This window comes from Bufo gargarizans, chromosome 2, assembly GCF_014858855.1.
Source record: "Bufo gargarizans isolate SCDJY-AF-19 chromosome 2, ASM1485885v1, whole genome shotgun sequence".
Lineage (NCBI taxonomy): Eukaryota > Metazoa > Chordata > Amphibia > Anura > Bufonidae > Bufo > Bufo gargarizans.
Genome location: NC_058081.1, coordinates 513,233,585 through 513,257,396, shown reverse-complemented (window position 1 = coordinate 513,257,396; position 23,812 = coordinate 513,233,585). Strand labels below are relative to the sequence as shown.

General features: G+C 46.2%; 1 protein-coding gene across 1 annotated transcript; it reads right to left on the bottom strand.

Moving 5' to 3' along the window:
• Nucleotides 1–4,912: 4,912 nt before the first annotated feature.
• Nucleotides 4,913–22,340, bottom strand: ETNK1 (ethanolamine kinase 1). Its single transcript, XM_044281302.1, has 8 exons — nucleotides 21,953–22,340; nucleotides 14,119–14,378; nucleotides 11,704–11,844; nucleotides 10,551–10,693; nucleotides 8,063–8,146; nucleotides 7,829–7,989; nucleotides 7,647–7,720; nucleotides 4,913–6,847 (listed from the first exon to the last, which is right to left on the bottom strand). Exons 1-8 carry the CDS (start codon nucleotides 22,097–22,099, stop codon nucleotides 6,775–6,777), a joined length of 1,083 nt encoding a protein of 360 aa, XP_044137237.1. The 5' UTR covers nucleotides 22,100–22,340; the 3' UTR covers nucleotides 4,913–6,774.
• Between the last annotated feature and the right edge of the window lie 1,472 nt (nucleotides 22,341–23,812).

Here is a 23,812-nt window from a genome sequence, read left to right as displayed (position 1 = left end):
ACAGCAAATCAGGGGCTGATTCTTCACCATACCATCTAGCACTGCCCGTCTCTTGTTGGCTTCCTTAATCCCCCTAACATTCAAACTGAAAAAAGTCACCCTACTAGCCATTGAACCAAAGCGACCGTCTGTAAGTAAGGCGGATCCGAGTCTGACCTAACCCATCAACATGCCTCAGCTGCATTTCCTGTCCCACTAGTATAGTGGGTGAGTGACTATTCCTGCACAGCCTGGCTTCTAAGCTAACACCAGCCCCCAACATTAGAACAAAGACAAAAGAAACAAAAACAGGACAAGAAAAAAGAGACACAAAAAACAGTCCTGCACTTAAGTAGTCTAGGACAAGGTCACCGGTGTGTCGGATAGGTCCCTGCACTTTCTCCCAAAGGGACTGCAGGTTCAAAGAGTTAACCGTGTCAGAACCACCAGCTCCTCGGTACAGGTGAGACCTCTAGTGGCGAGGCGTGGCTTAGTCTGGTTATCAAAGCTATGCACTGCCCACCGAAGTATACAATACACTTGCTTCCTGCTCCTCGCATCATCTCTTCAATAAACCTCCTAATACTTAACGAACCCATTATATAAGTGGTGTTCACAAATCACGTTAGCATAAAACTATTAGAACAGTAAACATCTGATAACCCTGCACACATGACTGCCGCGTCTCATAGACACAGTATCTCATACGCTCCATACATTCAGTCATACACACTGATCTACAGTAATCGCCCTTCAACCATCCCCCGCCTGTGGATCAGCATTCCTCAAGCGATTTTCATGACTGTCCACCCATCGGAGAGCCTCCTTACGATCTTCATAGAAATTGGTTCTGCCTAAAGCGACTAGACGTAGCCGCGCTGGAAACATCGAGTAGGGGATATTCAGGCCGCGCAGCCGCCTCTTTATGTCCAGGAACCGCGACCTCCGCTTCTGGACCTCCATAGAGTAATCCGGAAACAGCGACACCCTTTGACCGCCAATGGAAAGATCAGGTTGTTCGCGAGCTTTTCGCAGGAGTATATCTCTATCTTTGTAATGCAGAATCTTCATAAGAACCGGTCTCGATGGAGCGCCTGGTGGTAACGGCCTAGTAGGAACCCTATGGGCCCTTTCGACAGCAAAGAGAGGGGTCAAAGTCTCCTTCCCAAAGGTATCTCTCGCCCATGCTTCGAAATAATCAGTCGGGTTAGACCCTTCAACCTTCTCCGGCACTCCCACTATGCGAACATTATTCCTCCGCGAACGATTTTCAAGATCGTCCTGTTTAGCCATTAAAAGAGCAATTTTCTGTGTATGATCAGCAGAGGCTCTCTTGAGGGAGGGTACAACATCTTCAATTTCCCCCACTCGGCCTTCCAGGGCCGTTGTGCGGTCTGCCAAGCGTTTTAGGTCATGGCGCACTATAGACACATCTTCCTTTATGCATCCTCAGGGCAGTCAATGATTTTCCACATTGAGTGATAGCTTTCAGCATATCTTTTAGAGTAGGCTCCTCTATATCTGACTCCATATTGTCCGTGCCATCCGATTCTGCACACGATCGCAGCGCTTCATACCTGTTAGAGCTGCGGGGAGATAAATCGTGCTCCCTATCCTCCACACCCTCACGATCAGGGTCGGGATGAGACGATGGCCTGTCTTGCTTCCCGCTTGTTTCAGGTAAGTCCAGGGGTTCTATTGTGTGCGCAAATCTCCCCAGTTTGGCAGCCGCTTCCTGCTGGATATCTTTCGCGCGGTCACTGCGCCACGGTGTGTCAGGCCCGGCGCCATCTTGCATCTCCCTGCATGGACCTTTAGAGTCCCTCTTCGGGCCCATCGCAGCTCACAAACAGCCGGAAAAGTCTCAAACTTGAGCGGGCAGACGTCAGCAGCACCAAGGCTTTAACTTAGGCGAGTTAAGGTCAGATTTAGGGGCTTCTATACAGGATAAACTGACGAGATGGTGCGGGAGCTCTGCTTAGCACGTCTGCTCACATCCTCCGCTAGCCACGCCCCCTCCACGCACTGTGTGTAACAAGATGGCACCTCCACTGTGTGGTGCACTGCAAATATCTGGGGCACTGTGTATCTGGCATAATTATGTTTAGGGGCACTAATCTACCATCATTGTTTTCAGGGGTGCTGTCTATGTGGCACTATTTATGATGCTATTATTAAGTATAGTATTTGGAGGCACTGGGCCACATAGCGGGTACAGTAACAAAGGCAGATGTGTCCTGCTCTCTTATCTATACATCAAAACTTTAGCTCGTATTCAAATTATAGGATTAATATATCTAAAAGTGCGGTGATTAATATATCTCTAGACACTCTATTGCTACTTCAAAATCCTTTCACCTGGCAGCACCATGCCTTCAAATACCTAGATGACAGTTACAGACTGAATTATGAGCCATTAGTACAATGTATTAAGGGAGGCCTCACAAAGTGGGACAGAAGAGGCTTCTTGTGGCTGAAAAAGGTTAACATATTAAAAATGAATATCCTCCCATGTCTGCTCTACTGCCTTCAAACTATCCTTATATCCTTACTCAAGACATTTTTTCCTCAACCTCTCTAGGTTGTTTTCTTCTTTTATTTGGGTGTCTATCTTCTAGAGTTGTAAAATCAACTTTGATCAGGAGAAAACAACAAGGAGGCCTGGGCCTCCCAGATTGTTGTTCCTATTTCATAACTGCAATAGCTAGGGTGCTGGACTGGTTCCACCATGTGAAGTCTAAGCTGTGGGTGAGATTAGAAGCCATTCTTTTCCCAATTCCTTTAATGGCTATCCTTTGGCTTCGTAATCCAACATGGATGTCAACTCGTCTGGTGGGCCTTCTGTTTATTGCCAAAAGCCTGGTGAACATCTGTAATAATTCACCAAAGATGGTCCACTCACTCCTGTCTTAGGTAACATTGACTTCCTCCCTCACATTTAATAGAAATAAGGCCTCACCTTTCCATAAAATACTGCGTAGTGCCACCCTTCTGTTGTAAGAACGCTTAATACCAGATGCCTTAATACCTCATGCACATCTAAGACATTTTTTGAGTACCAACAGCTGAAAACTTTCTACACAGTGAATAGATCTTCACTTAACCTGCATAGGTCATTGAACCCCTTTGAAGACCTCTGCATCTCTAAGAATCCCCCCTCCTATTCACCGTGATTTCTACTATTTATGGTAAAAGGAATTATGTTGCTCCTTTTCCACTGCAGATTGGCATTAATCCTTTACTCTCTATGTCACAAGGTCTCCATCTCTTGTAAAGCCCAAGAAATTAACAATAAGGCTACCTTCACACTTGTGGCAGGCCGGATCCGACAGGCTGTTCACCCTGTCGGATCCGTCCTTCCGCTATTTCGCCATGCCACCGCTGCATCCTCATTGACTATAATGGGGATGGGGGCGGAGCTCTGGCGCAACACGGCAAAAGGCCACCGGACTAAAAGTCCTGCATGTCAGACCTTTTAGTCCGGCGGCCTCTCACCACGAACTGCACCGGATCTTCGCCCGTCCCCATTATAGTCAATGGGGACGGAGCGGCGGTCCGGCGAAATAGTGGAGAGACGGATCCGACAGGGTGAACAGCCTGTCGGATCCGTCCTGCCGCAAGTGTAAAGTACCCTAACATATTAGCAAGAGGGTACCATGTACCAATTCTACTTCATCACCTATTCACCTTAGTCTCTGATTTATGCAAGAGATGGGTACAATGTCACACATATGGTGGGAATGCCCTTCCTTGCAACAGTTATGGTGTACAGTGCTAAAACTCATCCACGCAATAGAGGTCACCAATGATCCAGCCCCTTTATTACTATGTATGCTCCCAGTTGCTCTTGGATACTGCACTACAGATCTCTAGATTCCTAATTATTATCTCTAGATATTAGATTCCTAATTCTGGCAGCCAAAACTGTAATTCTGCTGAGGGGCAGGAACACTTCTGCAAAATAAAACCTTACCAATTTTTATGGAAAAAAAATTAGTTTATTAAAAATATTTTAGTTCCACTAGCGACCTTCAAATTATTGCATTGTGATTATTTAAATAGTTATTTAGTAAACTCTGCAGCATTATTGCCTTTGTTAGCCCCTCAGCTTCGGTTGGCAAGTGTCACACAATTTCCCGCACTCCTGAGACTGCATTGTATACGTGGGTGCCAATAAAGAAACAGAAGGAGCCCCTTCATCTCTTAAGCTTCTTAGATGCCATACTCTCCATTCATTGCGGCATTTAAGGGTATAAACTGTCAGGACTGCAGTTACCTCTGGTCCCATCTGTATGTTATGTCCATGCCCTCCCTGCAACATAATTGTAGACTCTAATGAGGGCTAGTTCACAAGGCAGTTTTAGGAAGGCAAGTCTGCTGCATATTCGGTTTCTGCTGTGGTTTTTCAGTTTGCTTAACGTGGACCCGCTTGTGGTTTAGTCCCATTCAGTGGAGCTAAAAACTGCAAGCAGGACATCCACTGCATGCTCCAGCAGCATCTGTCCACACGCCGTGCCAAGAAACGGCATCCTTTCTTGGCGCAGTCCGAGCTACAAACCAGAACTAAGATTTGACCTCCTAATGAAAACCGTGGAAGGCAGATTCAGTGTTGCTGCCAGAGGCTTTTTTCCCCCCACCAGTAAAAAGCTCCATGTGAACCAAGCCTTGACCCTTACCCCAATTTGTAGGTTCCATACACCTGACCAAGGTCAGTAGAGATAAGTTTCTTCACTTCCATCATTAACACATTCCAGAATGGGACACTGATCTAACCGGATCGTCAAAAATCAAGACTTAACATTTCATGGGAAGGCAGAGCGGTAAAGTCCTAACCTTCCTCCCATCTCCAGTGTTTCTCCCCCCTATTCTGTCAGTTGGCAGGCAGGTCAGAGAGGCAGAGACCGGGTTACTGTCCAATGAGACCAGTCACACATACAGTAATGAACAGGGTTGCTCTTTATTATGGACCACTCAGAAGTTGTATAGATTTCACAGTTCTATTTGCAGCCGATCTGCAGTGCAGGAACAGTGCTGCCGTCACTTATTGCCATGTACAATAAGTAAAGTGCTTACATCTAGGAAAAAATACATTTCCAGAAGATCCAACTGGTTCAGCCACGGTTCCTGTAGCGAGTGCAGACGATGACAGAAGGGAAGAGTTACAAAAGGGCAGGAGTTACAAAGCAGCAGTGACAAATCATCCATCTACAATTTACAAAGTGTCATTTACACTGGCTCTGTATGTACAATATGCTACATGCGGCAGCACCAAACGCATCGCACCCGTTTTGTCCATAATGTCATATTTCAACCTTCATTGAGACACTGAAAAGGCAATAAGATCCCCGACTACAGTAAAAAAACAGGAGGAAAGACGAGCCAGGGTACTAACAGCACCGCACCGTCCTCACCACTGCATGCAAGAATGGTATCAAACAGGTCTCTTGTGTTCAACCTTTTAAATGCAAAAGTGCTCTAGTGCAACAGTTTTAGCAGTGTGGTTCCCTACATTGCCCCATGTAAGCGTGTGGGCTACATGCCAACTGCTGCCATGAGACCCCCAACTTTATTTCTGTTTGCCTTCGGCTACTGCGAAGTATGACCGTTGTGCATAAAAGGTTAATCCACTGCAGCTTTACAGTCAATATGACTACTATCACAGCTCCAGAGCATCTAAGAGTCCGGAAAAGCTGGATCCCAAACAGAGAAACTCATTACACTGCTAGAGCAACAATGCACAAAAATGAGCTTGGGGAAAGCTAATCGACCCTCTGTAAAGTCAAGCTTTCCCAAATTTTTCATCCTGTGCAACCAACACCATCAGCCACTGAGAAACTCCATGCTCTACAATCAAAGTAGAAGAAATCTGGGAAACGTGCTGCTTTGCTGGACGCTTCCATAAAGGAAGAGGTGGTGAATAATGTCACAAGTGACAGTACTACCCAAGTAGCCCGACCAATATACACAGCTCTGTGTATAGTATCATGTCAGTATAAACATCTCACACACACCGATAGGGGTGCGGGTATAAAGGGCAGGCATTTTTGGCCTAGCCTGCTCACTGAACAATTGCTGGCCATGAGGCGATCAGCAGAAATGCACAAGATTCATGATGACGACATCCAGACACAACTAGCGACATTAGAGTCCTACTAGGCCGCTGGCCCTATATTACATATATACAATGTATTTGTCACTCACAGCGCCACCTATAGGCGGCTAGACGAGACTAATGGACAGACACTAAGACCAGTAGGCACTTATGTCTGTAAAGTGCGTCAATTCGAAGTGTAATTCAGAGGCCAAATTACATCCCGCTTTGCTGCTGTGCCACAGTACAGGCTGCTGACCCACAAAGATAATGAGGTACTGAATACTTCCAGTTACTGGGATGGGATGTACCATCATTCCAACATACATTCACATTATACATGTAGAGAGTAAACAAGGGGCCCCATATGCAGAATCCAGTGGGTGAAATGCAGGAGGAGGAATCCACAAGCGATTCCCAGGGACAACACTGACAGTATATGAAGCATGAACATCAGTCCTGTGCAGGGGGCAGCTTCAAAAACACACAAATCAAGTAACGCCATAAATAAGAATTAAAATATTAAAATTAAAAAAAAACAAAATAAAGTGTCCCGTCATCTCATTAGGTGAAAATTAAAGGCTTTGACAAAAAGGCATTAATGGAAATCCCGCTGTCCAGAGCCTTCTTTGGTGGTGTGGTCCCAGCAGAGTCCAGGGAAGTGGCCAACAGATCCATGGAGAACTGTCTGCCATCTTCTTTGGTTATTCAGGAAGAGCCAGCCCCATCACCTCCGGCTTCGTTTTAAAGTATTGGTTGAGCCGCACAATTGCATACCTGAAGGGAAGAAAGTGTCAGTTTCAGATGTGAAAAGTAAAGTCAATCTCCCACCCTTTAGCATCACAGTGTTCTAGGTCCTACATTCCATACTGATGCACTTATATCTTTAGGGTCCATTCACACATCCGTAAGCGTTTTTGCAGTCTGCAAATTGTCAATCCACAAAACACGGATACCGGCCGTGTGAATTTTTGCGGACTGCACGTGGCCAGGCCCATGATAGAAAAGCCTATTCTTGTCTTCTCCATTTTTTTTTTGCGGAGCCGCAGAACGGAATTACATCTTTTGCGGCCCCAGAATGACAGACGTGTGAATGGACCCTCAGAGATTGTAATTGTATCAGGTATTATTTTTTTATTTATTTTTTTTAAACATAGCTCCTGATTCTCTGTACAGGTACATGACATGAGTCTGCTTCTTGACGCCACCACAAGGGGGAGCTTATGTCATACTGATTCATAGGAGCATTTACTTGAGTGAATAAACCTATATGCAGAAAGCACCTTCGTGGTGGCTACATAATTTCACCATGTTACCCCCAAGATGTTTGAAAGAAAAAAGGGGATTGTGTATCAGAAAAGCACGTCTTCGACTGCTAGAAATATATATTATGGATATGCCGTGTATACACGGTCAATTTTCTGTTATTAGCCTACATTCTGCTGAAGTTGGGATATTGATTTAGTAGCTCAATAAAACCAGTAAGAGGGCAGCTATCAGACCTTCTCAGGGTCATATGATGTCACATAACCAGCTACGGCACCCACAGTGGACAACACAACACTAAACCACTCACCCCAAGAAGTCAAAGTCAATTTTGGAATATTTTGCTTGAATCAACGCCCAGAGTCCCCAGAAGAAGTGAGAAGCCTGTAGAGACAACACAAGAACACATATGAAACCAGAAATTAATAGGATTGTACCCTGCAAAACAGTCAGGCGATAGTCGTTCTCCCCCCCCCCACCCCCCACACTTACCAGAGAAAACTGATTAACCTGCACGTAGAGACGCTCCACCTCTATTTCAGACACTTCTGTTTTGATGCCTTTGAAGTCCTGGTAGGCCTCCAGATAAGCTCGTAACCACTGAACCTGCAGCGCCCTCCCTGGATACAGACTGTAATCAGCTTCGTTTACCCCTTGTGAGAAGAAGGACATGTCAGCAGCCACCCCTACAAACACATGATGGACGCAGAGAAGAAAAAATCTTACCTGCAAACTCATTGAAGTGATTCCCAATGTCATACGCCTGGTAGTTGTACCCGGAATATTCGTAGTCAATGAACTGGGCTTCATCTAGAGACAAGAAAAGGAGCATCAAACTGGGGAAGCGAGGCATGGTGCAGCGACATAACAGGGACGCAATATAACGTCTGCATTGGTGGGGCTGGAGCTGCGAAAATTACAAAACTGGAGAATAACAGCGCCCATGTATAAGTGTAGTACTGGGAAACTAGGAAAAGAGGATGAGGAATTATGGATGAAACAGGGCTGGGTCCACACACACCACCAGCAGATTCTAAATATTGGCCCAACTTCTTAAATTCTGCTTCTAATGTTTATTTCATATTAAATAACTGCATTTTTAACGTTGTCCACTAGATGCCGCCATAACAGCCCACAAGCCAAACAGCTTTATGACTTGCTGTGAAACAAAACACCACCACCAAGTGCACAAGGAGCTGGGGAAGCAGTTTATAATGCTCCAGGAAACCCGACCCTGCCCTTGTTTAATGCAGCTTTGTCTGTATACAGACTAGAGATTCTCTACAATATGTTGCTCATGTTCCTTACAACTGCAGGTTTTATGGTGTCCAAAGCAGGCTGCTGCAGACAGGTCTACTGTACTGCAACCGAAACATTATTTCATAACACCAATATTAATAGTAATCATTGGATAAATATATTTGCCAGAAGCAAGACCCAGCAAATATTTGGATGCAAAGTGACTGTCTATATTTATTATAGGTTAATATTGGCATTCGGCATCCAACTATCTTTGGCGATACGGTAGTTTTGTGGTTCAGTGGTCGTTTGAATGCAAATATTAGTTTTGTACTGTAGTGCAGCAGACCAGATAAGCAGGATTCACATAAACAGATGGGCAGAGCTGCCCCACACCCAGCAATGTGCTCAATAATACAACATGCAAGGCAAGTTCATAAAGGATAAGACACCGGGGTGCCAGATTGACCCTCATAAGCACAATTGTGTTAGTAAAATTCACAGTCCGGCCCCAAAATCACCAATGTGCCTGTTTTCCAGTCTATTGGACATACAGTTAGGTACTTCTAGGTTATGTGGTTTATATCTCTGCTACAAGTTACATAGAATTACACTTAAAAAAAATAAAACATACAAAAAGATCTAGAAAGACTGATGAGGCAGTTACCGGGAATGCGTTCACTCCTATGTGGGAGGCACAAGTGAACATGTGATCGACAAACCGCCAGTCAGTGGGTTTAAGAATCATGGAGCGAGCCGCCACAGGGCAGCAGCAATGGCAAACCTAATCTGCGGCAGATGAAGAGAATTTGGCACTCACATTTTACAACACAAACTTTATTGGTTAAAAAAAAATTCTAAATGGCAATTTTTCTTCTCTACACCGGTTTTAAAGTGGAAATTACCAATTTGGTGGCTAAATTCACTCAAGATATTAGACTAATATTACAGCTGCACACTGTCCCAGAGTCACATATCTTATACCCTAGTCACATTCAGAGCAGCATTCATAATTCTGCTGTATCATGGCTTATACACCAGTCACATCCGTTACAGCAGCTGACTGAACATAAATATCCTGTCAGGCACAAAGTTCTTGATCTCTGGGAATATTTGTCCTGTAACAATTTAGAATTTCCACTTTAAAACTATGGCGCCAAGACTCTGGAAGTGGCCGTATATAGAGATTGCAGCACACAACTATAACAGTGCAAACAATATCCAGTCACATCTCTTCCATCACAGTCTAACCCCTCTATATATAATGATAGCATCTTCTGCAGCTGCTGTTAACCCTCCAGTATAGCAAGATTGCAGTGTGAACCAGTGCAGGTCCAGAAAATCCCATATTCAGGGAAGTCCAGTGGGGGCAGCAGCAGAGACGTTGTAATCATGTTCACTTAAAGGGAGGACCCTGCACAGTTCACCCCATATTAGGAGTCGCAATGACATCTTATGAAGGGACCTTATGACCTAAACATGGAGGTACCATCATAATGAAGGTAAAACAAAGGGGGGGGGGGGGGATTTATGATTTATTAAGACCAGCATTTCATACATCACTGTAAACAAAAATTTGTGCTATAGTAAGAAGCACCAGAAATTAATACACTTGGTGCACCTTCTGGCAGTCTATGCTTCTAGTAGCTGGCATAGATTTAGAATTTGTTCCAGTTTCTGGCAGAAATGAGCAAATATATTGGTCTGTGAGAGGCCATGCATCCTCACACGACTCCACATACAAAAATGGCAATAAAAAAAAAAAAAAAAAAAAATCATCCAATGACTTCACTTGCACTGGACACCAGCCCTTTAGCTGGGAAGTCAGTAAATGTGGAGAACAGGGACGTTCCATCACATCGACCACGGCTCCCACAATGAAAGACTTCCCTACTTACCAAAAAAAAAAAAAAAAAACACACAAATGGAAAAAGAGGCTATGAAAAGCCTGTGTACTTACTGCTCGGACACCTACCTGTCTTAGCATTGTAGATGATGTTTTTACAGAGCAGGTCATTGTGACACAGGACGACCGGCGATCCCAGTCTGGGCAGCGTCGTCTCCATCCACAGCAACTCCTGCTCTAGGAGCGGACGGCTCGGGATATCACGTACAAACCTGGAAGAAAAGAAAAACGTCACCATAATGGTCAAGTACAGCTACTAATGGGCAACTGATTATAGCGCCCGAAAGATGATTAAAAAAAAAAAAAAAAAAAAAAAAAAAGGGGGAAGGACATTTTGGATTTTTTGTTATTCCTCCGAGATAAAAATGTCACTGGTTCCTTCACCGCCCTGAACATTGTAGGCTTAGGTTAGGCCCAGGAGAGGCAGTTCTGTTAGTGTTAGGTTCCCATCTGCAGAAGCCACCTTGACGTTTGTAGATGGGTACAACACACGGTTGATCAAAAAAAAAAAATGTGCGAGAAGAGCTTCCATTTTTTTTTTTTTTTTTTTACCACTGTAACCCGGAATAAGCGCTAGTTCTTTTGTTTGCATGTACAACAGGGTGCTGCCATACATATTTTGTTTGCCACTCATTCCTGCAATTGAGACTTTTTGCAAATATTAAAATTAAGCCATGTGCACTTCTACAATCACTGTACATCGCAAATTTGTAATAGACCGTTTCAATTCCTCATCCTTTTCCTTATACATCTTTAAATTCAGAAGACTAGGGTTTGTTATAATTCTCTCCTGGCCTGACCATTCCCAAGCGGAGCTCCTGAAACGGTGAGGAACGAAGACTTATCAGGACTCCAGTCTTGAACTCCCTGCGCTGGAGTATGATGTACCTACCGTAGTTTAGTAAGAGTCACATCTCTGGTCCTGTGTGCGCCAGAAACCCAAGTATACACCAGCCAGCAGCTGCCGCAGACTAGCTATAAAACTTATGAAATAAACAGGAGCAAGTTATAATAAATCTGGCAGACCGCGCTTAACCGCTTTGTTTCTCGACACTTCTGTAAAGTGGCAAGAAACTCTAAGAGTTGCAATTTATGGAACATACGGTGTGCGCCATAATTTGGGATTTTTTTGACGCCACAAAAGGGGTGTAAAACCTTTGAGTAAAAATTTTTTATTTTTTTGCAGAATCTCTGTGGTCTGGATATTGCGCTAATGCCTCACCTGTCATGGACAAGCTGATTCGGGAACTCCGTGGGAACAAGGGAGAAGTACGCTCTCATTTTAAGCCACAGGTTGGATTTTGGGATCCAGCCATTGTGTGCATGAATCGCGTGCACCTTGGCAAGCTGTTGCGCTATGAGCCTGAAAGGAAAGAAGGGAAGACACAATGTAACCTGGATACAACGTAAAATAGATCTATAGAACTGAATACACAACGGGAAGGAGGGAGACGCTGAAAGGGTGACAAACTGTCACACTGACCCCCAGAGAAAATCTGTTAATCCATGACGCCATGATAAAGGCCGCCTCAAAAGACAGCATGTAGTATAAGGTGGTGTACCCCGCCACCTGTCCCCACAGACATCACCCAAGAACACCAGTAGTAGTTTGTCTCAGGGTGCGCACATTTCCAGCACTGCCTGCGATCAGGCGGATACGGGTGGTTATAGAATACCTAATAGAACCGGTGTATCTGAACACTATAATTTCTTTCCACTTAAAAGCAAAGTGTTGCCCCACCCAATCCCCAGGACTAATTCCTAGAAGTACATCACGTACTGTTCCTGAAAAACAGGACACACTGCAGACAGGTTCCGAGTGGCTTAATGAGGCAGACCATGGGCCGATTCCAGGAGTGTGCTGCAAATGTGACCAGACTGAAGCGCAGCATCGAGCCACCGAAAGCCTCTTAGCAGCTAAAATGTCCTGCATAAGCACTGGATGAATTACATGGAAGAATTAATGCCGTCACCTTCAGGAAGGAGAAGCACAGGACAGAATGGAGGGGTAGCAACAGGCACCACAGAGGAAGCAGGCAAGAGAAGAGATGTGTCTGGTCTGCGGAGCACACCCGACACTGTTCCTGCAACTATCCCTGCAGCACCTCCTAAAGCCCTGTATACAACACACCAGTGACCCCACAGCAGCTCACACAGCCCTGAATATACACAGCAAACACCAGTGACCACAGAGCCCTGAATATATACAGCAGACCAGTGACCCCACAGCAGCTCACACAGCCCTGAATATATAAAGAGCACAGACCAGTGACCCCACAGCCCTGAATATATACAGCACAGACCAGTGACCCCACAGCAGCTCACACAGCCCTGAATATATAAAGAGCACAGACCAGTGACCCCACAGCCCTGAATATATACAGCAGACCAGTGACCCCACAGCATCTCACAAAGCCCTGAATATATACAGCACAGACCAGTGACCACACAGCCCTGAATATATACAGCAGACCAGTGACCACACAGCAGCTCACACAGCCCTGAATATATAAAGAGCACAGACCAGTGACCCCACAGCCCTGAATATATACAGCCGACACATTAGTGACCCCACAGCAGCTCACACAGCCCTGAATATATACAGAACAGACCAGTGACCCCACAGCCCTGAATATATACAGCAGACCAGTGACCCCACAGCAGCTCACACAGCCCTGAATATACACAGCACAGACCAGTGACCCAACAGCAGCTCACACAGCCCTGAATATATACAGCACAGACCAGTGACCCCACAGCCCTTAATATATAACACCACGCACTAGTGACCCCACAGCCATGAATATATACAGCACGTATTAGTGCCCCCACAGCCCTGAATATATACAGCACACACTAGAAACCCAGCACCAGCTCTGCCCTAAATATATACAGCCGACACATTAGTGACCCCACAGCAGCTCATACAGCCCTGTATATAGCACACATTAGTGACCTCGCAGCAGCACATACAGCCCTGTATATAGCACACCATTAGTGACCCCGCAGCAGCTCATACAGCCCTGAATAAAGCACACATTAGTGACCCCGCAGCAGCTCATACAGCCCTGAATAAAGCACACATTAGTGACCCAGCAGCAGCTCATACAGCCCTGAATAAAGCACACATTAGTTACCCAGCAGCAGCTCATACAGCCCTGAATAAAGCACACATTAGTGACCCCGCAGCAGCTCATACAGCCCTGATTCTGTACAGTACACACTTGTGAACCTGCAACAGTTTGTCAGCTGGACAAACTTATCTCTGTCTACCTTCCTCAATAGCTCGAGTAATCTGGTGCTCTAGACCCAAACCCCCATCCAAATTATCAAAACATGTAACTCCAGCATCCGATACACAAAAGGTGGCCATGTTTAGCCAAGGTGGTAGTATCCGACACTCAGTGCTCAAGTGGAAGTGATCTTCGCTGCTGTGAAACTGTCCAAGCAGCCCCCTCTCCTAAACGCCCAGATAATGCCAGAAACGGAAAAGCATCAGATTACTTAAACGGTTACGGGAGATTGTCGATTGGGAGAGGTAGGCACCTCTCCCAGTCGGAGATAGGTCCTCTTTAACACACAATTTAATCCGCTTTCCCCTTTAATACATTCTCTGGGGACATGATCTTTTCCATACCGGTATATTTTCGGATTGCAGACATGTTCTGGATCAAGCGCCGCTCCCTGCATGAACTGATAGCACAGGCCGTTATTGAACGTGCAGTACAGTTTGGGGGCACAGCCGTGGGATTGTAGAACCCGAAAACTCTTTAATTCCTCATCGCGGTCCACAAGCAGCTCTGTCTTATTTCCATAAATTCGCACCAGGACAACGTCCTCCATAGCGTCTCTAACATAGCAGCCAACCAGCTTATTGGTAATTCCATCTGTAAAGACCTGAAACGAGAGCACAAACCATCACTAAAATGGAAACAGTCACTGTCCCCACTGATAGCAGGGAACAATCAGTTGTACTTACTCGTTTTACAGCCAGCGCCCCTGCTCCAAAATGGCTGATAACAGGTAGTAGCACCTTACACTTAAAATGCACAGTAACTGAGGGTCCGATGTCTCTAAAGGCCCCATACATGGCAGTCGGCTGAATGATTGCTCAGCTATTGAATGCGTTACCCCAACCCAAGTTTAAGAAAATCACCAGGAACAAGCAGTTATGAGGTTACGTGAACGAGCAATAATCCCAGCCGCTCCCGGATGATTTAGGACTCTTTCACATGAGCGGATCCCGCCCGGGTGATCTGCTGCGTGAAAGAGCCAAGCCGCGCTCTGGACAGTAGACACACGGACCATTAACGTGATTGATAATGGTCCGTGCCTCTCTGGGATGTTTTTACTACAAAAATCAGTGATTTTGTAGTAAAAAAGTTAGAGAGACACGGAGCATTATCAATCATGTTACTGCTCCGTGTGTCTGCTGTCCAGAACGGGGCTTAGCTCTCTTTCATGCAGCAGATTACCCGCGCGGGAACAGATTGTGTGAAAGAGCCCTTATAGATCATAGGGGCGACAGGGCAACACGTCGATAATGCTGTAGGGGTTAAGAAGAAACACAGGAAACCCATATAACCAGAAGCAGCAGGTAGGTTCAGGTGCGGCTTTACGTGGTGTCCAGGCCTCCAAGTGCAGTCAGGTATCATCGCATTCAGTGTTACACATGCTCAATATTCTACAGGTTCAGAGCTGAAATCTCCCAGTAATCTCTGCTTGTTCAGCATCTGCACAGCAAGTGTAATTTGTATTCTGGAAAAAGCAATCTTTCTACCAGGGTCTCTTCAGAAGAAACGGACTCTTCTGAACTAAAGGAGCTCAGCTAAGGCTACTTTCACACTAGCGTTCGGCTGTCCGCTTGTGAGCTCCGTTTGAAGGGGCTCACAAGCGGCCCCGAACGCTTCCGTCCAGCCCTGATGCAGTCTGAATGGACGCGGATCCACTCAGAATGCATCAGTCTGGCGGCGTTCAGCCTCCGCTCCGCAGGCGGACACCTGAACGCTGCTTGCAGCGTTCGGGTGTCCGTCTGGCCGTGCAGAGGCAAGCGGATCCGTCCAGACTTACAATGTAAGTCAATGGGGACAGATCCGTTTGAAGATGACAATATGGCTCAATCTTCAAACGGATCCGTCCCCCATTGACTTTCAATGTAAAAGCCTGGACGGATCCGTTCAGGCTAATTTCACTCTTAGACATTTTTTGACAATATAATGCAGACGGATCCGTTCTGAACTGAGCCACCGTCTGCATTATATGAGCGGATCCGTTCAGAACGGATCCGCTCTGAACGCTAGTGTGAAAGTAGTGTTAGGTGTCTGTTCGCAAACCTGCTGACTACTATAATAACCAGTAGAACAGTGAGTGCAGCTCTGGAGTATAATACAGGATGTAACTCAGGATCAGTACAGGATAAGTAATGTATGTATACAGTGACCCCCCCTCCAGCAGAATATGAATGTGGCTTAATACAGGATATAACTCAGCATCAATGCAGGATATACAACTAGTGGAGAGCAGAGGAAGGAGCAGATGAGGACATGGCTCAGATGACAAATAGTGAGGGAACAATAAGTTACTTATGTAATGGATTGTCCCATCTCCTGCAAATAAAGCTTCTTCGTTGAATCGTGTTCTGCAGCTCTCCGTTCCTCAGCATTCTCAAGACCTTTGTTACCAGTAAGGCTACTTTCACACTTGCGTTCAGAGCGGATCAGTCTGGGGTCTGCACAGACGGATCCGCTCATATAATGCAGACGATGGGATCGGTTCAGAACGGATCTGTCTGCATTATATTTTAGAAAAAATTCTAAGTGTGAAAGTAGCTCAGACGGATCCGTCCAGACTTTACATTGAAAGTCAATGGGGGACGGATCTGTTTGAAAATTGAGCCATATTGTGTCAACTTCAAACGGATCCGTCCCCATTGACTTACATTGTAAGTCTGGACGGATCCGTTTGCCTCCTCATGGCCAGGCGGTCACGGCCAGGTGCTGCAAGCAACGTTCAGGTGTCCGCCTGCTGAGCGAAGGCCAAACGCTGCTAGACTGATGCATTCTCAGTGGATCCGCATCCACTCAGAATGCATTAGGGCAGTACGGATGCGTTCAGGGCATGTGGGAGCCTTCAAACGGAACTCACAAGCGGAGCCCCAAACGCTAATGTGAAAGTAGCCTAAACGGGAACATTCACTGAACACATTCTTACCCAGTGCTTCTCACAGCAGAGGGTTTGTTACAATGTATCAATTCAGGTACAAGTCTGGCATCAATTGCAAGGCCAGTTCACACAACAAAAAAAGGCAGCCGTTTTTTTTTTTAATGCCAATGGAAGTTCACTTCATTGCAAGGCTGAATTTTCTCCCTGCGGTTTTTAGGCAAATCTGCACACAAAAAAAACGCAGAAAAGGCTAAAAATGCCGTTTTTATTCCAGCGTCTAGTTATTGCAAAAGGAAATTCAGAGCCGATTCTGCCCCAAGACAACACGCTGCTCCTTTTTACCATGTGGGGAAAAAAAAAGAAAGTGCTGCTTTCCATTGAAATAAGCAAGAGGCTGTATTGAGGAGCGGTCACTTCTCGCAGCGCACACATCAGCGATGGTCTGCGAATCTGTATTCTCAGTTACAATGACAGCAGAGGACGTCACTAGTAACTCCACCGGCCGGCCAAACCGGCTCCTAATATACAAGGCACACACACTGGAGGCTTATCTTCCTCTCACCTGTGGTCACTGCCGTCCCCTAACCCGAGATGGCAGATAACAGGGAACCACAGACTGTATTCGGCTGGATGAAGACTGTGGGTGCGATTCTCTGAGCAGGGATTCCCCCATTACAGATTCTGGATGAGTATTTCAGGAATGCTGGTTCGTAGGATGACTGAAGCTGTGCTGGACATTCCTTGAGTCACATTAGGCAGAAGATTCAGATCACAAGCAAACCACAAGGATGCACCCGGCCCTCACCACATCACTCAGATGAGGAGTTCATAGGTTTAACTTCATGAGTGCCTAAAATAATGCAGCCACACAAGACATCTTGTCTATCTTTTGTGGCCCTACTGAAATGAATGGGTCACCGATCCACAAAAGATGAAGACTAAACATTCAGTCGTGTGCATGAGCCCTGAGCATTAAAACTTTCCCCTCTGAACACGCTCAGCCACCTTCCTATCCTACTCACTTGCCATCACTCAAGTGAAAGTGGCCAGTATCTGTCCAGGGGATTATGGAACCAATATTCCATTTGCAATAGGCTTTCCTACATCCATGACCTTTATTTCCCAAAAACCTATTGTGGGGCTCACAATCAGTCAATAAGGTCCCTATCAGTATGTCTTTGGAGTGTGGGAGGAAACCGGAGTACCCGGAGAAAGCCCACATACAAACTCCATGCAGATGTTGTCCTTGGTCGGATTTGAACCTCAGACCCCAGCACTGCAAGGCACCAGTGCTAACCACTGAGCCACCATGCTGCCCGTACAGATATAGCCGACTCCCACAGACACCACCTCCCCTGCCACACTAATATGGAAAACTCTAGTTTACCCACACTTCCCAACCAGACAAACATGGTGGTAATGTTGTGCTCCTTCTATCAGGTAACTGCTCATCAACCCATCTCCGCCCTTCCTGAACCTCCCTTCTTTTGAAGTTCACTGTCCACATCTACTCTCCCTCGAACATCCAAATAAAGCACTCATCTACCATCCAGACCCTGCTACTGCGTTTGACTACTTCAATATCTGGATTCTATACTTCCTCTCTGTCAACATCCCCAATCATCATGGGGGATTTCAACATCTCTATTGACACTCAATTCAACTACCGCCAAACATCCCCTACTTCCTCCTTTGGCCTCCCACAGTGATCTTCCAGAGCCACCCACAAGGACAGACACACACTAGACCTTGTCTTCCCCACCTCTGCTCACTATCTAATCTCTCAAACTCTCCTACTCTCTTCTTGCCTTCTCAACCACTTTCTCCTCAACTGACCCGCCAATCCATAAACTAGGACCTCCTCACAGGAACCTCATTCAAATACCTGACTCTCTCTCCCACTGTCCACTAGACCTTACCAAACAAGCTGCTCTCACCTCTTCTAAAACTGGACTACTTCACTACTCTAACATGTCTTTCCCGCAAGCCAAAACAATTATTTAATACCTTTAAATCTCTACTCTGTCCCCCAACATCCCTAATCTCAGCTAAAGACTTTTGGGGAGATTAAATTGGTGTACAGTAGGACTGGTTTAGATGCCCATAGCAACCAGATTCCACCTTTGATTTTGGACAGCTCCTTTGGAAAATGAAAGGTGGAATCAGATTGGTTGCTATGGGCAACTAAACCAGTTCTACTTTACACAAGTTTGATAAATGACCCCATTTGCCTTATATTTTAAACATAAGTGACAAAATGTGTAAAAGCTTCAGCCAACAACCTCCACTACCCCTCTAAACAACTACTAAGTGCTCTTCCCACATAACCCAATTTACCACCATCACTGAAGAAAAGCTTGCCACCTCAATCTCCAGATTATGGATGGTAGATTCGGATACATTCTGTTTTGGACAAATCCGAATCTTTTTTCTGTTTACAGTAAATATTACGAGTTCCCAATCACCGTACGCAAGTTACACTGCATTAGCTCTGCTCTCCCAAGTCACTCAGCCCCCCTGCCAGATCTATCCATTAAAGTATTACGCTTTCTACAGTCTCGCAGGTCTGCCGATTTTGGATAACATTTTATTCTGCCCTGCAAGCCACAAATCCAAACCCTCACCACCACCGGCAGAATTAAACTCAAGAATATCACTTGTATCTGCTCCTACCTCACCTCTGAATCAACCAAAATGCTAGTGCATGCCCAAGTCAACTACCACTTGGACTACTGCAACATCCTCTGTGGTCTCCCATTTGGCACTCTCACACTTCTCCAATCTATTCTCAACTCTGTAGCCTGGTTAATCCACCTGTGACAGACCCATCCGTATGGACTACAAAATGGTACCCAGATAGCTAATTTTATTGTATTTGTTTACTCTGAGTGCAATTCACCTAATGATATGCACTCAGACTTGAGCTATCTGGGAATATGTTAAATGTCTGTGTTGGCTGGGAGGGTGTGACATTGTGTGTTTGGGTGGTGATTCCTGTCCTGTTGTTCCCACATGTGTATTGGTGATCTCCCTTTGTCCTGAGAGATAATTGAATTACTCTTAAGGTGTCTCTGGGACAGAGGAGGAAACCATGATGCATTGTGGGGATGTGTTGTGTCTGTGTATCCTGAGTGCTACGCATCTGTCCTGTGTCACAGTCTCCCTTCTGGGCCCCTAGGGGCGTGTCCACCAGATGGGGACCTGTATAAATACGGGCGGGTAGCCCTCAAAGTGTTCGTGTTCACCTTGGTCTCGTTATTGGGGGGGAGGGGGGTGCAGGTACCGTAACACCACCTTTCTCCTTGTTCCTCCTCTACCAATTCCTTCACTGGCTGCCACTGCCCAGAAATTCAGGTTTAAACTCCAACTACAAGGCCATCCACACACTGTCCCCTGCTTATATGTGACCTGCTTTCCCAATACAACTCCACCTGTGATCTCCAATCCTGACAACACAATCGTCTACAAGATTTCTCACATGCATCTCCATATTCACTACCCCACAGAGGACTCTCCCCCACATCCAAACCTTTAAAAGAAACCTTAAAACCCACCACTTCAGGAAAGCCTACCACCTGCAATGAAGGGCTCGGAACTGACCACTCATGATTTCTGAAGGTGGCTCCTTAGAGCAGGACGCCAGATGAAAAGAGTCATGTGACTGGTCATCCACCATTCATTTCTACTGGACAGAAGAGTAACCAAATTTGCAGGAAAATAGTAGGCCTGCATCTCTGTGCCTAGTGAATAGCGAGTGCGGATGACTGGAGTTATAGTCCAACATCGGTACAAGCTTCCTAATGCAGGAGGGCGACTTAGGCTACTTTCACACTGGCATTTAAAGGGGTATTCCCATCTTGCTAATTCGTCCTCCCCTGCAGCCAGCTCTCCTGTTCACTTCCTGGTTTCCTGCTTCTGAGGCTGGGCGGGCTGAGGCAGTTTGAGTGAAGGCCTGTCACGCTTCCTTATGACATCCACTCCTTGTGTGCTTGTTCATGTGTCTCCTATGGCCACCGCTTCTCTCGCGAATCCCTGGGCCGCACTTGCACAGAAGACTTTCACCCAGCCAGCCGCTCAATGCAGTCCTGAGAGCTCACGCTGCCACGCAAAGCTTATTTCTTCAGTGCCGCGTCTCATACAGAGCCACGCTGCATAGAGGGCACTGAAGAAATAAGCCTCGTGCGGCAGCGTGAGCTCTCAGGACTGCATTGAGCGGCCGGCTGGGTGAAAATAAAGTGTCTTCTGCGCAAGCGCAACCCATGAATTCGGGGGGCGAGCGGTGGCTGTAGCTATGGGATACCATACGAAAACAATGAGGTAGGAGGGAAAGAATTTGATCAAGAAGGGTGGGAATTTGCCAATACGTATTTACAAACATTATCACTGGCACATCATTAACAGATTAAACAGTGATCACTGTGACGGGAATACCCCTTTACGTTTTCAGATATTGAGATCCGTCAGTCTCAATACCGAAAAAAATAAAAAAAACTTCAGTTTTGTCCCCATTCATTGTGAATGGGGACACAACTGAACCGAACGCTCCGAAATGCATTCCGTTCCGTTCCCTTACCGGAGAGCAAACCGCAGCATGTTGTATTTTGCTTTCCGTCCTGGGAGGAGGAGCAAGACGAATCTGGCAAGACCCACAATGCAAGACAATGGGGACGGATCAGTTTTCTCTGACACAATAGAAAACGGATCCGTCCTCTATTGACTTTCAATGGCGTTCATGACGGATCCGTCTTGGCAACGTTAAAGATAATACAGCTGGATCCGGTCAGAAGGTTGTATTATCAGTAACGGACCCTGCCGGATCCAGCAACAACGCCAGTGTGAAAGTAGCCTTACCTGCAGGGAAAAAGGCTGAATACTGCTATACAACAGACGGTACGCACCCACCCCGGCCACTGACGTGAGGTACATTACCAAGAGCCGCAAGGGATGATCAAATAAAGGGGGCACTGCCGACCCCAGCAAATCTGAGGGTACAGGAACGGGTCACCATGTGGTGGCAAAACCAAGAGGGAACCACCAAAATGGATTACACCCCTCGCCCTATAATCCTATCACTGACTGCAAGTGTGGAGCCTGTACACACTGGGGTCCTTCTAATCAGCCCCGACACCAGGAAACCGCTGCTGCATCCGCCCCCACACACCATATGAATGAGCCGCCCTTCTCACTGCGAAGGGAGCCCCGACAGACCCCTAATAATACAGGCCAGGGCGCCCCTCATGGGCAGGGACCGGCTGCCCCCCGCCCCCCAAATCCGTATACTGGAGACCCCCGCCTCCCCCTCCAGTTACCTGGGTGGTGACGTCCTCCGCCTTCCACTCCGGCCGCAGCTCCTTCAGCAGCCGCAGAGCCCCCTCCTGGTAGGCACTCTCCAGCACGGTGAGGTCCAGGCGCGGCACATCCGGGGAACCGGGTGGGACGTGGATGTAATTAGCCATAAGCGGGAACCTGGGGCTGACACAGCCGCGAAGCACAGAGAGCAGCGCCCGTCCCGACGTCCCGCACACCCCTCCCGTCCTCTCCCCAGCTAGCGCTATATAGAGGTGGATGAACCTGGGCGCACACGGTCAGGATAGCTATACGTCCACCGGCAACAAGGCGCTCCGCTCTCGGATCAGTCCGCAATATATCCGAGCACAAGAACGAATGGAAAATTCCACGCCGAGAGACACGCCCCCTCCGCTGACAGCGGTGTGGCATGACCCACGACGTCACGAGACTGTCACTCATTTCTCCCGTATGTCGCCTAATATAAAATCTGCACCAATCGGAAAGCCGCTTTAGCAGTAACTGGATAATGCTGGGAAGTGTGACGTCACAGGCAGAGGGAGCGCTACCGTAATCCACTTAATAGAGTTCACACAACCAGACTCAGTGCAGGAATGACTAATGCCACAATCATCCAAACGTTACAATAGAAACACTGTTAACCCCTTGCTGCCGCAGCCATTTTCCATTTTTTTTTCTTTTGTTTTTCACTCCCTGTCTTCCAGGAGCTATAACTTTATTTATTTTTCCTTTCACCTAGACTAATGAGGACTTGTAATTTGTAATGCATACAATGTAGTGGGAAGCTAGAAAGATTCTAAATGGATTGGAATTGGCAGAAAATGCAATTTCACCACAGTTAAGGGGCTTCATTTTTACAGCGTTCCCTATGTGGTAAAACTGACCTGTGCCCTTCATTCTCCGGGTCAGTACGTTTATAGTGATACCACATATATACACTACTCACACAAAGTTCGGGATATTTGGCTTTCGGGTGAAAATGATGGAAAACGTAAAAAAATCATGCTACAGTGATATTACATAATGAAAGTAAGGCATTTAAAGAGTAACTGTCGGTTTTTATAAAAAAAATAATAATAATTTAGCATATGTTATGCATAGAGCAATCTTTAGTTTCTTTACATACCACTGTTTTCCTTGAGTTTTTCCCTTAGTTATGGCTGTTTAAACATTTACAATATGAGGACCTTCTCAAGATGGCTCCTCTGCCAGTTCTCTGAGGCTAAAACTGCTTCCCTCATTTCACATACACACTTGCTGTGGCCAGCAGCTCCCTGCCAGCCAATCAGATTGAATTACTGAGAGACACGCCTCCTCACTCTGAAGCCTAATGCAGGCATGCAGTGTGAAGGACCGCCCCTCCGTCTTCCTGTCTTATTAGGGTACTTTCACACTAACGTTATTCTTTTCCGGTATTAAAATCCAGTAAAGGGTCTCAATACCGGAAAAAAACGCATCAGTTTTGTCCTAATGCATTCTGAATGGAAAGCAATACGTTCAGTATGCATCAGGATGTCTTCTGTTCCGTCCCTTGTACGGTATTTGACCAGACAAAATACCGCAGCATGCTACGGTATTTTTTTACGGCCAATACTGCACTTGCCGGATCCGGCATTAATTTCCATAGAGATGTATTGTATTCCGGTTTTCTGGTCTGCGCATGTGATTGACTTTTGATTTTTGAAAAATTTAAATACCGGATCCGTTATTCTAGATGATACCGGATAAGACGGATCCGGTATTTCAACGGATCCATCTAGCGGATCCGGAAAAAAAAGCTTTCCGTTTGTATATGGCCGTTTCCGGAACTGCCTGACGGATTCTAACAAGGGACAGAGGACATTAATAAAAGCTGTTATTAT

What these genes read in the sequence shown, in the direction of transcription:
- ETNK1 (XM_044281302.1), bottom strand. Translation starts at nt 22,099, where the DNA reads ATGGCTAATTACATCCACGTCCCACCCGGTTCCCCGGATGTGCCGCGC. An exon ending in CGGAGGACGTCACCACCCAG is followed by an intron (nt 14,379 to 21,952) that starts GTAACTGGAGGG and finishes CTCTCGTTTCAG; the next exon opens with GTCTTTACAGATGGAATTAC. An exon ending in TGCAATCCGAAAATATACCG is followed by an intron (nt 11,845 to 14,118) that starts GTATGGAAAAGA and finishes CTTTCCTTTCAG; the next exon opens with GCTCATAGCGCAACAGCTTG.